Source organism: Mustela erminea, chromosome 6, assembly GCF_009829155.1.
Source record: "Mustela erminea isolate mMusErm1 chromosome 6, mMusErm1.Pri, whole genome shotgun sequence".
Lineage (NCBI taxonomy): Eukaryota > Metazoa > Chordata > Mammalia > Carnivora > Mustelidae > Mustela > Mustela erminea.
The window spans coordinates 55,898,483-55,913,905 of record NC_045619.1 but is presented as its reverse complement, the minus strand read 5'-3'; the positions used below and the strand labels follow the sequence as shown (position 1 = coordinate 55,913,905).

Genomic DNA, 15,423 nt, shown 5'->3' with positions numbered 1-15,423 from the left:
CTCCCACCAAGCAGGGACCCCGACGCAGAACTGGATCATCCAGGGGGGCCTGGCGGGCTCAGTCTGTGGAGCACATGGCTCTTGGTCTTGGATTTGTGAGTTTGAGCCCCACACTGGGTGTGGAGATACTTAAAGTCTTTTTTTTTTTTTTAAAGACTTTATTTATTTATTTGACGGAGAGAGAGATCAAAGTAGGCAGAGAGGCAGGCAGAGAGGGGGAAGCAGACTTCCCACTGAGCAGAGAGCCTGATGTGGGGCTCCATCCCAGGACCCTGAGATCATGACCTGAGTTAAAGGCAGAGGCTTAACCCACTGAGCCACCCAGGTGCCCCATGGAGATACTTAAAGTCTTGAAAACAACAATGAAGGGGCACCTAGGCGGTTCAGTTGGTTAAGCATCTGACTTCAGCTTGGGTCATGATCTCCAGGTCCTGAGATCAAGCCCTGTGTTGGGCTTCCCACTGAGTGGGGAGTCTGCTTGTCCCTCTCCTTCTGCCCCTCCTCCCACTCATGCTCCTGCTCATGCTTGAGCTCTCTTTCTCATAATAAAAGCTTTTTTAAAAATGACAACAGGGATACCTGGGTGGCTCTGTGGGTTAAGCCTCTGCTTTCAGCTCAGGTCATGATCTCGGGGTCCTGGGATCGAGCCCCGCATCGAGCTCTCTGCTCAGCGGGGAGCCTGCTACCCTTCCTCTCTCTCTGCCTCTGCCTGACTCTCTGACTACTTGTGATCTCTGTCAAATAAATAAATAAAATCTTTGAAAAAAATAAAATAAAGTAAAAATAAAAAATGACAACAAATCAGGGCTCCTGGGTGGCTCAGTCACTGGGCCTCTGCCTTCGGCTCAGGTCATGATCCCAGGGTCCTGGGATCGAGCCCTGCATCAGGCTCCCTACTTCTCAGGAAGCCTGCTTCTCCCTCTCCCACTCCTCCTGTTTGTTTTCCCTCTCTCACTGTGTGTGTGTGTCTCTCTCTGTCAAATAAATAAATAAATAAATAAATAAAATCTTTTTTTAAAAATGACAACAAATCATCCACAAAACGTTATTATTTTAATAGTTTCATGATACCTAAGGTCTTATTCGTACTCACACCTAGCAGCTCTCCCACCAGCCCCCAACAGGATGAGGCCATACCACTGGAAGGGAACTGAGTACACGCCCCTAATGGGAAGAAAGCCGACAAGGAGGGTCAGTGCTGGTTTCAATGGAATGACCCTCCAGAAGTTTCATTTTCAGAGGTTTTTATATATATAAGATCTGGAAAGGCCTGTTGAACCAGTCACTTCTCAATGCATGTCTGTGTGGTGTCTGACGATGCCTTCCCAGCACATCAGCAGTTAGCAGAAAGTTCTTACTAAGCATGTCCTTCCATTCTAGACATTTTGTTCACAAGAATCTGGCCATGTTTGAGACATCTGGGACAGCTTTACAAATAACTGTGCCCAAGTGGTTATGATCTAAGCTAAAGTTTGATCATTTTCAAATCACACCCACATTGGTTTGGTTGTTGGTTTTGTTTGTTTGTTTGTTTGTTTTTGACAAATACTTGTCTTTTGCAAAGCTGCATTTTAGCTTTTTATTGAATAACCTGCTGGCATAAGATAGTCCTGCCTAGTTTACTGGATTGTTAGCACTGTAAGATCTAGAACTCTGTCTACATTGCCCACAAATGACAGTAGCTAGTACAAGGTTAGTATTCAACATGTATTTTCTGGATGAATGAATGAATCACTCAGCTTGTTGTTCATAATGTTGTCAATATCGTGAGCTATTATTTTTTATTACTAATATACGCTGTACAACCTCTCACATCCTTACTTTCTTTAATAATATGGGGTAATCTTACTGTCCACCGTGTAAGATTTTTGTAAGGTAAATGTGATAATAAACTGTACTTAGAACAAGGAAGTTTTCAATCGATATTAGTAATTATTATTATCATTAAATATCCACATCTTTATTTTAATTTTTTATTTTTTATAAACATATATTTTAACCCCCGGGGTACAGATATGTGAATCGCCAGGTTTACACACTTCACAGCACTCACCATAGCACATACCCTCCCCAATGTCCATAACCCCACCCCCCTTCTCCCAACCCCCCTCCCCCCCAGCAACCCTCAGTTTATTTTGTGAGATTAAGAGTCACTTATGGTTTGTCTCCCTCCCAATCCCATCTTGTTTCATTTATTCTTCTCCTACCCCCTTAACCCCCCCATGTTGTATCTCCACTCCCTCATATCAGGGAGATCATATGATAGTTGTTTTTCTCCGCTTGACTTATTTCGCTAAGCATGATACCCTCTAGTTCCATCCACGTCGTCGCAAATGGCAAGATTTCATTTCTTTTGATGGCTGCATAGTATTCCATTGTGTATATAAATATCCACATCTTTTATATTTATTATCTACATGTCATTTTATTTAAGCACTGAGAAAAGTATTGTTCTTCAACGTTTCACGAGTATCATTTTAATAACAAGAGGAAGGCAGAATGAATGTCTGCGTTGCAACCAGGGAGCCTGGAAAAAAGACATTTTAACCTAAAAGAAAGATGTGAGACATCATCACCCCTCCCTGACTCCGTTTACAAAAATTTGGGTAAATTTGGCAACTGCATCCCCACAAATGCTGGAACAACCCATACTGTGGCTATCCCTGTGTATGTGGGAGCCAGAGGACTTTGGCTATGACTTATTGCTAAAGTTCTAGGGCAAATCAGGTCACAGGCCTGCCTGCACTTCCAGCCCTGGGCTTACACTGGAAATGCAAAATGGGATTAAACCTCATTCTTTGCAGATGTGGCTTGGTATAGCCAAATTTTACCTGTGCAGGCAAGAACACATTGGAAGACCTTCTCTTCATGACTTAATGCTACTGCCAGTCATGATTGGGGGTACGGAGGATCCCTAATGTTCCTTCTTTGCCCCTGCAGTGGTCTTGCTTCATCAGCATGATTTCCCCCCCTCTAAACATGTCTCTGGTTGCTAAGGGATTATTTCCAGATCTTGGGGCTCCCTCTTTGTCCTATTCCAGACCACAGCAGGGTTTACCTTCTTGAATAGGGGTTTGGCAGGAGCAAAAGGCACCATCCCAACGTCCTGTCAACTCAACAAGGAGAGATTTATTGCAATTCACTAAAAGGACACTTGTCACGACAGGAATGCCATATGCTTCAGCAAAGATAAGCTCCCAGGGCTGGCCTTTGCAAACAGTCCCACCAATGCAGCAATTTTTTTTTCCCCCTGCATGGTCATTAAAAGTGCGACATTCAGAGGACCCAGGGGAGTCTCCAAGGTGGAGTCTCAGAGGCTGGTGCTCAGTGAGATCACATCCAGGCCAGAAGTTCTCAAAAGACTACAGCGACCACCACAGTCTTTGGATTGCCAGACCTCCCACTCAATGTCCACCCTCCTTTTTTCCCTTACAAACTGAATCCTAGGTATATTGGGAATAGTGAACTGTTAGCTAAAAATACTACAGTTTCCCACAGGTCTTGCAGGGTCAAGATCAGTTACTTGCAAGGCGAAGTCTCCTAGAAATTTCTGGGGGAGTTTTGCCTTCACTCTTCCTTTCTGCCTCTCTCTAGTGTTTGGGATTTGTGAAGGCTGGTTTGGCCGATTCTAGGTTTCCTTTCAATTGCTTCCTACATTGCAATTATATCCAAAGGTTTTGAAACTGCTGAGACTTCTAGATAATAAGAGAATTCCTGTAACAGGAGTTGATTACTTTTTAAAAGTTTATTTATAGGAGTGCCTGGGTGGCTCAGTGGGTTAAAGCCTCTGCTTTCATCTCAGGTCATGATCCCAGGGTCCTGGGATCAAGCCCCACATCGGGCTCTCTGCTCAGCGGAGAGGCTGCTTCCTCCTCTCTCTCTCTCTGCCTGTCTGTCTGCCTACTTGTGATCTTTGTCTGTCAAATAAATAAATAAAATCTTTAAAAAAAAGTTTAAAAGTTCATTTATACAGTTCAACACTGAATATTCTAAGTGAACATGATTACACATCAGCCCCTTTTCAAAGTTATTAATTCACAGCAGGCAGACATGAGATTAGGTAATTAATTACAGAAAGGTCAAAAAGTTTGTGGAATGGGCCTTTTTTTTTTTCAATGAAAGGAAAGGACTTATTTTGCTATAGTGGGAAAAAATGTGGAGTTCAGAAATTGCTGCATTTAACTGTATCCCCACTTAATCTCTGCACAGTGTTTTATGGCGATGTCTCACTTCCCTTTACTTCCTTTTCACACTAAGATTTTGAATGAGAAATATATCAAGTTGACTGATTGTTTGCCTTATCTGATCTAGGCTGGTTTCTACACTACTCTTCTCTTTTTTTTTCCCAGTAACTACTTTCCACTGTGACAATTGCCATTTTGGAAATGACAGATACCTGAGGGCAAAGGCATCAGAGCAATGAAGATCAGAATGTTTGCTAAGGATCATTTTTTTCATAGAACAGAATGTAGTTTTACTGAATCCTTGAAATGCAGAAACAAATGAACCTCCTTTTTGTGGGAAAAAAAAAAAACAATCCAAACTATTATAAACCCAAGAAACTAACAGAAGCACTTATATCTTAGAACAAAATTTTTATTTTTCAAGCTTGGACATTTTTCTGAAGTACATTTGTAATCTAAATACTCCTCTCTCTTCTTCCTTTTGCAACATACCATTTCAATCTGTTTGTTTACAGAATGAAGACCTTAAGGAAAAGCCTTATTTGCATTCCCCCAAAAGAAATAAATAAGTATTTGTCTCTAGGATCCATTTAACTGGACTTGGCTAAATCCTGGTAGAGGCTCCACTTTTTATATCAGACCCAGAAAAGAATGGATAACATTTCATTACCAATAAATTCTCATACTATAGCTAAGCAGTTCATTAAATTATTTAAATGCATGTATTGAGCTCCTATAATGTGCAAAGTATTGTTCCAAAGTAGACACTCTTCCTTAGATGTAAAGGGGGCCACTGGAATGATAACTTTGGGAATTTATGACTTTGAGATCCCCAAAATACCCTAATGATACGAGAAGTTTGCTGCTGCTGTTGCTGTTGCTTCCTGAAATGCCCAGTTAATTTCTAGGGAACAACACACCCATTGGAAGACTATGATGCAAACTTAAGCATTAATAAAAGATGGAGTCAGGGAGTAGTTGTGCCTTTGAGACACAACCCAGACAACGAGGTAAAGTACATTCTGGTGATCTAAAATGCTAGCATTCATACAAGGTGGTCTAAGAAATGATACAGTTTAAAAAGAAACCAGTGCCAGCTTCAAAAGAAACAAGGATCAATTGCAATTTATAGGAGAAATAAAAACACAGAACCACTAAGCCCTCTCCCCAGCGCTGAGATTACAGTTCCTCAGACACTCTGCCACCACTGGGAAACATGGGGGTAGACTGGGTAAATGTAAAGCATGTTAAACAACTAAATAACACAGCCAAGTGTTGGGTGTGTGGTTCCCAAAGGCTTTTCAACATATTTTCAACATTATGGTTGTAGGAATAAAAATTGAAGAAATGATAACTATTTTCTTAGAGACAGCTTGCAGATTCCCTACAGCACCCAAAGTGAAAATATAACACATCACCACATAAGCTATTTGCCTATCACCCACAAGACATAATGTCACAAGACATAATGTCACAAGACATGAGGCTGCCCTGGTCTGAGTGCCTCCCTCTCATGCCTCTAATGGGTTCTTTTCCTCCCTGAACAAAATAGGTTCGCTTTCGGGTCAAGTGTTATTTGCTGGCGAAGTACCTTCAGGATAAATATGCTTGCATCCTTTCTATAGCCCGCAAGTCAAACCTCCATTGGGAAGCCTAAATTCGTCCGTGGTCTCTCTATTCAGAACTTCCCACGTTTACCTAAAAGGATCGCTCAGATCACTAGGAAATAAAATTCCCCCTCTTCTGGAGAGAGACTTACTCAAGGAGAGCAATGCTATTTCCAACTCATGCCCCACCTTAGGAAGGCAAAACTCAGCATCATCTCCTAAAAAGAGCCTCCATAGCCTCCCAATCAGAAACATGCTATTCCTATTATTTTCTAAACATGGCATGGTGATTAAATACAATTAAATGCAAATAATAAACAGCAATTAAATAACCAGCTTAAAATAAATTAAAAAAAAAAAATACAAGGCCCAGCAGCCTTCAGAGAAGGTAACAAAGGTCAATTTGCATTAAGTTCAAGGTCCTTTGTGTACCAGTTCCTACAATGAGTAGGCAACACTGCCCTCTAGAGGGGCATTTTGTTATATCCCTTACTTCGCAGGGTGGGAAATTGCCCCAGGACGCCCTGACAGATCCTGCACATATTCTTTCTTTCCCTTTTGGGACCCTGTCTGTCCTTGTCCTTCTGTGAATGACTCTGAAGACCATGGAGCCCCTGGAGAGGCCTTGAGACTTCATGAACGCCCACGAGGGGATCAGAAACCAACAACATCTGTTGCAGTACTCTTCAAAACTTAGTGAATATCAGGATTCCCCTGTGGGCTTGTTTTAAACACAGGCTGCTGGGCCCCACCTCCAGAGTTTCTGATTCCTTAGGTTGACTGTTGAGTCCAAGAAGTTGCCTTTCTACCAAGTCCCCAGGTGATGCTAATGTTGCCAGTCAGAGGGGGTGGGGGGGAGGGGGCACACACTTCCTGAGTCAGACACTGTGCTTGGCACTTCATCTCAATACCTTAAAACAGGGTGACTTTAGCATCTGTTTCACAGACCAGGAAGCCAAGTCTCAGGGAAATTAAGTGGCCAAGGTCTCACAGTAGTGACAGAGCCTATAATAAACCCAGGACTAACTCAAAGCCACTGCTCTCTTCTGTGCACTAGGATGCGGGTAAGGAAGGTTGTGCGTCACTTCATCGTCCTTGGCCTCAGCGGCTTGTTGCGAGGGGGTGGGATTCAGATGACTGTTTACTTGGTTTCCCTCCCAGAATATCCAGAGGTCTGGCTATGAAGCCCTTCAGAAATACCCACCCTGCCCCAGGCTGGATTTGAGAGCAGGCACCCAGAGGGTGGAGGGAAGAATGTGTGAATGGGAGAGGCCCTTCTTGGGTCCTGAACCCTGCTACACAGTTCAGAGGGACCTGATTTGCTCCGGACTCTGGAGTTGTTTATACTCAGAAACTCTGGAAGAGAAGTTTTAAAAGCTAGTGTCTCCTCCTCATTTTGAGGACCTCAGAGCCTAGTGGGTCTTAGAGAGGCCCCAGAGGGTGGCCTCACACACAGCCTCCCCAACCTCTGCTCAAACCACCGGGGCTGGGGCAAGGACCCCGAGTCAACTTTAATACAGGGGCGCCCACCAGTGTGGCAACTGAACGGTTTTGATAAAGGAAGAAGAGTTGTCAGTTCACATAGCCCATAGGATTAGGCAAGTAAAAAGTCCCTAGCATACAACCCCAGGCAGGATGCCACGGTGATGGGAAAAGAAGGACTCTGAGCACTCCCTCCTTCCCCCCAGTTTCAAGAACAGTCTTTCTCATCCTTTGCATTCCGCTCCTCGTCCAACGTGGTGTTGTTTTCCTGAGGGAGCTACAAATCTGGAGCATCCCATGGGGATGGTTTCTGGCCTCGGTCATGAGGGGAAAGGATGTTCTCAGAAAAACAGCGCTGCGGACTGGTCAGCAGAGATCTTGAGGTCGCGGCCACGGCCGCCCTTCGTGCAGAGCTGGACTCTGGACTCCAGCTGCTCGCTGAGTTCGTCCAGGGCCCCAGTGCAGGACTCCAGGCTCTCCGCCAGTTTCTGAATCTTGGCCTTCAGCACGGCCTGGCTCACCCTGGTGGCCCCTTCCGCCCGCCTGGGGATGAGGAAGCCACGTGAGCCGAAGAAGACGACGCAGTAGACAGAGTTGTACAGGGCGATGGAGGCGTTCCGGCCGCACTGCAGCAGCTGGCGGTCCCCGCGGCCCTGGCAGCGGCAGAAGAACTCGAGGCAGCTCAGGATCTCGCGCATCTGGTCCTGGCAGGCAGCGGCAATCTCCTGCACCCTGCGCAGCTCCCGGGAATTGCAGAAGATCAGGGCGAGGTCGGACGTGATGGTGACGGCCCCTCCGGCGGTCGCCACCCCCAGCCCCACGGCCGACGCCACCAGCGACACGCCCAGGGTGACCGGGCTGAGCGAGAGCCCCACGATGGCGGCCGCGGCTCCCGCGGCGCTCAGCGAGCTGCCAGCCACGTTGGCCGCCAGGGAGCGCCGGCGGAGGCGCTCGAGGCGCCGGGCCACCTCGCGCAGGCGCAGCACCTGCCCGTGCAGCCGGCCGCGGCGGTCCAGCAGCAGCCCCTGGAAGCGGCGTAACGCGTCGGCGCCCTGCAGCTCCCGGGCCGCCGGCCGCTCCATGCCCTGCGGGGACACAGAAGTGCGGTTAGAGCCCGGAGCCTCCGTGCCCGCCCGCGCCCCGCACGCCCGGGTTAGACACGACAGCCCCGGCCGGAGGGGCGGGGGGACGACAAACAGGCCCCCTCCCGGCGAGGCCTGCGTGTCGAGCTCGCAGAGACAGGTTCTGGAATCTGGAAAGAGCCACACAAGTTCTCGGGACCTTAAAACGCACATGCAAGCGGGAGGGAGGCTCTGGTCCGCTTCTCTCCGGGGGAGCGCTAAGGGTGCACTTGATTAACTGTTCCATAAGCTCAGGGAGGAGGGAGTGGTGGCTCTGGAAATCTACTCCTACACAGAGGCCTCTGCTCTGCTGGAAGGATGGCACTTTGCAGGTGCTGGGTTGTACCAGCTCACAAAGCCCTTACATGAAGACCTGGATCCTAGGAGTTTGGCAAGACATTTTTTTTTCCCTCTGATGAGAGAAAAAGACAAGCCCCCCCAAAACTCAAAAATCATACCGTCTCTTGGATGTAAGAAACTAATCTTCCTAAGTTAGACGGTTCCCTGAAGCGACTCTCCTGCTTGTTATTTTTCCAGGCTCTGACTTTAGAATCAAGCCTAAGATGTCCTTTGGGCAATTTTTTCTATTCTCACTCTTTGGTGGGTGCACAATTAAAACTAAATTGCATTAAATTAATACCACTGGGTTTCTTTATGATGAAATCTTTCTTTAAAAATGAATAATGGCTGAATAAAATAAAGTGCCCAACATTTTTGTTTAACAACTCACTGAGGGCTACCTCGTATCAAGTTGAAGTCAACTGAAGACTAAGAAAGAGAACTGTGTTTCTGGGGTAAAGGTACCTCCTTCCTAGTTGCTAGAGAGTCCCACCTTCATATCCACTGTACTCCTCATTATTAGGAACTTCTTGAAAGTGGCAAATGAGCCATAGAAATAGAGCATTTCAATACTGTGAGGTATCAGAGCAGAATCATTATTCTCTGAAAGATGAGAAAATCGAAATACAGACATGTTCAAGATGCAGCTGATTCTTCACAAAACCGTCTAGAATCTTGGTCTCCTGACTCCTTGGTCTTAATTTTATTTGCATGCCCCGGTTATCCCACCCACCAGTGATACATTCCCAGGCAAAGACACCTCTTAGCAAAATGAGGAAACGTCACATAAAATATGTAGTGGACCAAGGATATAACCCCAGGATTACAATTCCAATGGCTGTCTTTTAGACAGAATCCCTCTCGCCTCCCCCACTTACCATTCACTTCTGGCTATCTCCAGGAAAGAAAAATCTGAGGCTGTTTCTGGATGAGCATGTTTTATAGTCCCAGAGAACCAATGACTGCCCTGGGAAAGCCTTGTCTCATTCTGAGAATTTGCCATTTCCTGTCCTAGCCCCTGCTGCCTTCAACCAGAAGGATGTGACATGGTGGAAAATGACCTGCCAGCCACACAGCACATCCCGTATTTAGGAAACGAACATTGTGTGTTCGCTTTCCCCCAAACGCAGGAAAAGACCCACAGGCTCTTCCCCAACTTGAAACAAGTGTTGTCATTCTCCCAGGGGGCATACCCTGCCTTTCCTCTCCTGAGAATAGCTAATGACGTTATATGGGAGGATAAAAAACGCACCCTAGGCTGACCAATTATAGTGTTTCTTGAGAAGACATCATTACAAAATCATTTTTTAAAAAGAAAAAGAAAGGCGGGAACCCTCCTATGTCTGATATAGCCACTCATAGTCCACTGTTGTATTTTAAAAAGCATGATGAGGCAGCGTGGTTGAAACGCGATCCACTCAGCATGCAGCCTTAAGAATGTAAGGCCACACCCACAGGAAGTGCTCCGTGCAGTTTGGGGCATCTCCAGCTGTGGAGAAGATGCTGGAGGTCTCAGAAAGGGCACATGGCAGGCCAAATACGTCAGAGAAATCAGTGGGGTCAGGCTGCACAAGGAGCTAATTATACACTTTCAACAGCAGCTGCGATTTGGCTTCCTGGGTTTTCATTTGAAGTGGCAGTTGTGGTCCATGTAATAGTTAAGTGAGCGGATTTTAGTCCCAGGTTAGTGGAACATAGGCTGAAAAGCAATTATCTGGGTAATTCAGGAGGGGAAAACGCGTATAGCTTCCGTGGCTGCTTTCTGGGGCATTCAGATCAGTGGCTGGAGCTCAGCCGGGAAACCTCAAATACATCAGCCTTCTCGTTCTTGCACCTTCCAGTGAGGAAGGGCAAGTTGGTTTTTCACTTAAATAATTATTGTTCCAACTCTCTGGTTCATCTAGAAGGTCTTAACAGCCTTTTCTTTCTGGAACACAATTAAATTCCCCACCTTTTTAACTATGCTTGGTATTTATCAACACAACACCATTTGCTACTACTTAAAACTGTAGTCCTTTTTTTTTTTTTAAAGATTTTATTTATTTATTTGAAGGAGAGAGAAAGCATGAACAGGAGGAGGGGCAGAGGGAGAGGGAGAATCAGACTCCCCACTGAGCAGGGAGCCCGATGTGGGGCTTAATCCCAAGACCCAGAGATCATGACCTGAGCCAAAGGCAGACCCTTAACCACCAGAGCAACCCAGGCGCCCCATAAACTATTCTTCAGTTCCCAGCTTTCCTTGCTATTTTGTTGTGTGTTGGGGGTTTAGATGACTATGATTAAATTTTTATCTCTTGGATGAGGAATTTTAATGGGATACAGAAGGATCATCTTCTTTGGGGCACGAGTAATCATAGTACAGACCTGTAATGAAGAAAGAGAAAGTATAGGAGAATGGTCAACATAATACTTTGAATTATTTATAAGAATGGACACTTGAGGGGTGCCTGGGTGGCTCAGTTGGTTAAGCATCTGCCTTTGGCTCAGGTCATGATCCCAGGACCCTGGGATTGAGCCCCGCGTCAAGCCCCGAATTGGGCTCCTTGCTTAGCAGGGATCCTGCTTCTCCCTCTCCCTCTGTCTGCCGCTTCCCCTGCTTGTATACCCTCTCTCTGTGTCAAATAAATAAATAAAATCTTTAAAAAACTTTAATAAATAAAAATGAAACATTTCTCAAACAAGTTATAAAAAGTTGTGGGGTTTTTTTTAATTGCAATGTAATGTATCTTGCAATATCAGTATTTTACTACTCACAAACTAAGCATAGGATTTATAAAATATTAATTCACAGTGCACTACAGGGGTAAAGTAACACAAGTTTAGAATTATGTGATGATGAATTTTTCCTTTTAATCTTTATCAGTATATCTCAGTCACTATACATAGAACCTCTTTGGAGACTAGTCATGACTATGAGGTCTCTCAAACTTTCTTTTGTTAATAGGTCCTAATATGTACAGTCACTCAAATAAAAGTAAGTGAAAAGAATAACTCCTATCCATCTGAGGAATTTTGTCCTTGTGTTTCATAAATGTCTTGTGAATATAAGTGCTCTAGAACATAATGAAGCTCTCAGAATTGTTTGTTGAATTAAACTAAACAGGGGCGCCTGGGTGGCTCAGTCAGTTGAGCGTCTGCCTTCGGCTCAGGTCATGATCCCAGGGTATTGGAATTGAGCCCTGCATCAGGCTCCCTGCTCAGTGAGGAGTCTGCTTCTCCTTCTCCTTCTGCCTCTCCCCCTGCTCATGCTTCCTCTATCTCTCTATCTCTCTCTTAAAATCTTTAAAAAAAAAAAAAAAAAAGAAAGAAAGAAAGAAACTAAAGTATTTTGTTCTCTCAAAGAAATGTCATTATTTTCATAATTTTTTGAGAATTTACATGAAATTCTCTCTTGGAATATGTAAGCTGGTAGGTTACTTAGATCACTATACACCAGAGGACTTTCAGAATATTATGTTGCAATGATATCTCAACTATTATTGTCATCAACTCATGGAATGCACAGGGGGAAAAAAAAACATCCAGTGAACTCCAGCCATCTTCATTTTTCCAAACTGGGCCTCTGAAGTTTGTTAATGTACACACTTCTCTTGAACCACTATTGTTTAAACGCTGGTCTGTGTTCTTTTTCCCACTTAACGTTTCTGCAGATACACACTTCTCTATGTTGACACAGTCCTCACCTCTGTCATTTTTAATAGCTATGTAATAATCCTATTGTTTGCTTAGTCATTTCCCTATTAGACACTTGGAGAGCTTCCAGTGTTTGGTGTTTTTTTTTCCCCCCACAATTATAACTAGAGTTGCCTGAAACATCTGTGTACATTTTACCCATTTGGATTATTTCTTTGGGGAGTATTCACAAATAGGAAAATCCCAAGTGAAGGAAGGAGAACAATTTTGCAGTTTTTGTTACACGTGACTATACTGCTTTCCAGAAGAACCATTTTAAATTGCCCTTAGCTTTTAGGAATCCCAGCTGTAGGATTTAAGACAACCCAGTTTTCTTATATAATGGTTCACTTGCTTGGTTTATTTCACTCTGTGAATGTGTATTGAAAACCTACTGTGTGCCAGGCATCATGCTAGATTTTGAGGATTAAAACCTGAATAAGACACCATTTCTGTCCTCCAGGAAATGGCAGTCTGTTAGACTGAAAGCTACAGAACAAATCATTTCAAGTTGATGTGGAGAGTGTCAGATGTGTGTGCATTGAGGAAGCAGAGTGAAAGTGCATGCCTAGGAAGTTCCAGGGAGGGCTTTCTGGAAGCGTATCTACTTGAGAGTTGAACAGATGTTATTTGGACACAATTAGGAGGGAGAGGACTGAAGAAGGGAACAGAATGGACAAAGGCATGGAGGAATGTTCAAGATGTTTTAAACAATTCCACTTGGCTAAGCATAAAGCTGGGACTGTCCAGGAATGAGGCTGAGAGGGTATATACAGATAAATCCTGATGGCTCTCAAATGCCACATGGGGGACAGGGAGCCAGGGAAGGCTTTAATCTGTGACTTTACAGGGTTAGATTTGCCATCACTGACAGTTGTATGAAGGATGGTTTCCAGAGAAATACAGTTAAAAGGCCAGAAATGAGTTAGAAGTTTACTAAAGTAAATGAATGAGATTATTGTGGATTTGGCAAGTATTGCCAAGACGGAATGGAGTAGATAAAAGAAAAAATATGTATTTTGGGGTGCTTTTTTTTTTAAGGTTTTTTGTTTATTTATTTTTGCAAGAGAGAGAGAGAGAGCAAGCACACACTCAGAAGCCAGCAGAGGGCCAGAGGGAGAAGGAGACTCCCCACTAAACAAGGAATCCGATGTGGGCCCGGATCCCACGGCCCTGGGATCATGATCTGAGCTGAAGACAGGTGCTTAATCGGCTAAGCCACCGAGGTGCCCAAGAAAATATCTATTTTGAAACAAAATTGGCAACTCATCCTTAAAGTTTCTGCTCAGACATGGTACTTAGCATACCCACTTACATTCTATTGGTCAACCAAGTCACATGGCCAACAAAGATGGGATAAAGAAGTAACTCCTGCCACAGCAGGAGGCAAGAGGAAGAAATGCAAACCATCAGGCCGTCTACCAGAGTGCTTTTCTTGTGGAGGAGATACATATTCAAAGATGAATTACGACACCACAAGCCATCTCATATACTCTCTTCATCCTCAATTATTTCTCGGGAATTAGAGTCTCTCTGGGAATATAAAAATCATCTCACTCTGGCTAATATAATCAAACTATTGGAAACTATTGATATGTGTCTGCAGGAGCGTGCTTGAGAATGAACCAAGGAGCTCTGCCAAACCAAAGCTGGAAGGATAGCAGCTGTCCTACAGCTGGAATGGCCTGTTTGGATGCCACTGACCAACCCCTGCTCTTTCTTGTACTGGCATCAGCTTACGCATCAAAATTCTAGGAGTGACCATTGGCTTGGCCGAGCTTAGGTCAAGTGCCCATCCCCTGTCTGCACTGGGTAGAGAAAGGGAGAGTGAATCAAATGCAAGATAGTCACAGAACTTTACCCTCCCACTAACACTACCTATACTCAGGGAGAAGAAATTTTACAGTAGGAAACTATGGTGGGGTGTCAGAGGAGAGAGAAAACGATGCCTAAGGAATAAAAGAAATAAGAAAAAGAAAGCATCCACCATAAATGTTTTCATCTATTTTGACCTACCTGGAGTTTATAATGGTGCTTGATGGAAGTTAAGCTAATTCTTCTCCAGATTGACATAATAATTTTCTCACTTTTATAGAACAATAGTATGCTTTCTGATAAATGTGTTCCATACATGGGCTAATTTGTCTTATATTGATTTGTTACTATTGTCTACATCTATTTCTAGAAGCACAATTCTGTTTCCCTGATCAATTTGTTTTTGATTCAGTATAATATAATTTTGAAAATCATTGCTTCACATTGTATTCTTTTTTAAAGATTTTATTTATTTATTTGACAGGCAGAGATCACAAGTAGGCAGAGAGGCAGGCGGCAGATGGGGGTGGGGAGTGGGGAAGCAGACTCCCCGCTGAGCAGAGAGCCAGATGCGGGGCTCTATCCCAGGACCCTGGGACCATGACCTGAGCCAAAGGCAGAGGCTTTAACCCACTGAACCACCCAGGTGCCCCCACATTGTATTTTTAAAATGAGAACCTGTCATCATTGTCTTCTTTTGGAAAAAAATATATAATCTTACTTTTTCTTCTGGACAAATCTGACACTGAGAGCTCTTTGGTTGGCCCAGTCTCCCTGAAGCCAGTTTGATTTTGTCCTCCTTCCCCCTCCACAGGTGTGCACACATGCACAGCACACCTGGGATCACGTGGGTGAAACATACATTACCTCATTAACATAGAAGCATTTGCCCCATAGGCTCCATTACAGCATATCTTCTTTACCACAAGCCTCTTCCGCTGGTGCCAGAAAGACTGCAGCTGAGTCCACACCCTGCCAATAGCCATAAAGATTCTCTTATCTCCCAGGACAGGACACCAGAAAACTATTACCTTTGTCTCTCCCTTTCCCAAGCTTAGTCATTATCTCTCAAGTTCTCACACATATACAATAATCATTGCAACCTGGATTAGAACACCTGCTGGCTTTGTATGTACAGAGGCATAATAAATTTTAAGCTCTCCCCCAACTTTTAGACTCCTTGAAGGGTTTAATTTTTAGCGT

General features: G+C 44.3%; 1 protein-coding gene across 19 annotated transcripts in view; it reads right to left on the bottom strand.

Moving 5' to 3' along the window:
- Nucleotides 1–4,578: 4,578 nt before the first annotated feature.
- The window catches only part of APOLD1 (apolipoprotein L domain containing 1), a 50,280-nt gene continuing 39,435 nt past the window's right edge, over nucleotides 4,579–15,423 (bottom strand). For 14 of the 19 annotated variants that reach the window (XM_032347368.1, XM_032347373.1, XM_032347375.1 and 11 more), the window contains 3 exons: nucleotides 15,088–15,192; nucleotides 9,125–9,336; nucleotides 4,579–8,358 (listed from right to left, as the gene is read on the bottom strand). In XM_032347368.1, the coding sequence (XP_032203259.1) occupies nucleotides 7,615–8,355 (741 nt within the window). In that variant the 5' untranslated portion in view covers nucleotides 8,356–8,358; nucleotides 9,125–9,336; nucleotides 15,088–15,192 and the 3' untranslated portion in view covers nucleotides 4,579–7,614. The other 5 variants (XM_032347366.1, XM_032347377.1, XM_032347363.1 and 2 more) reach the window with 5 other exon arrangements.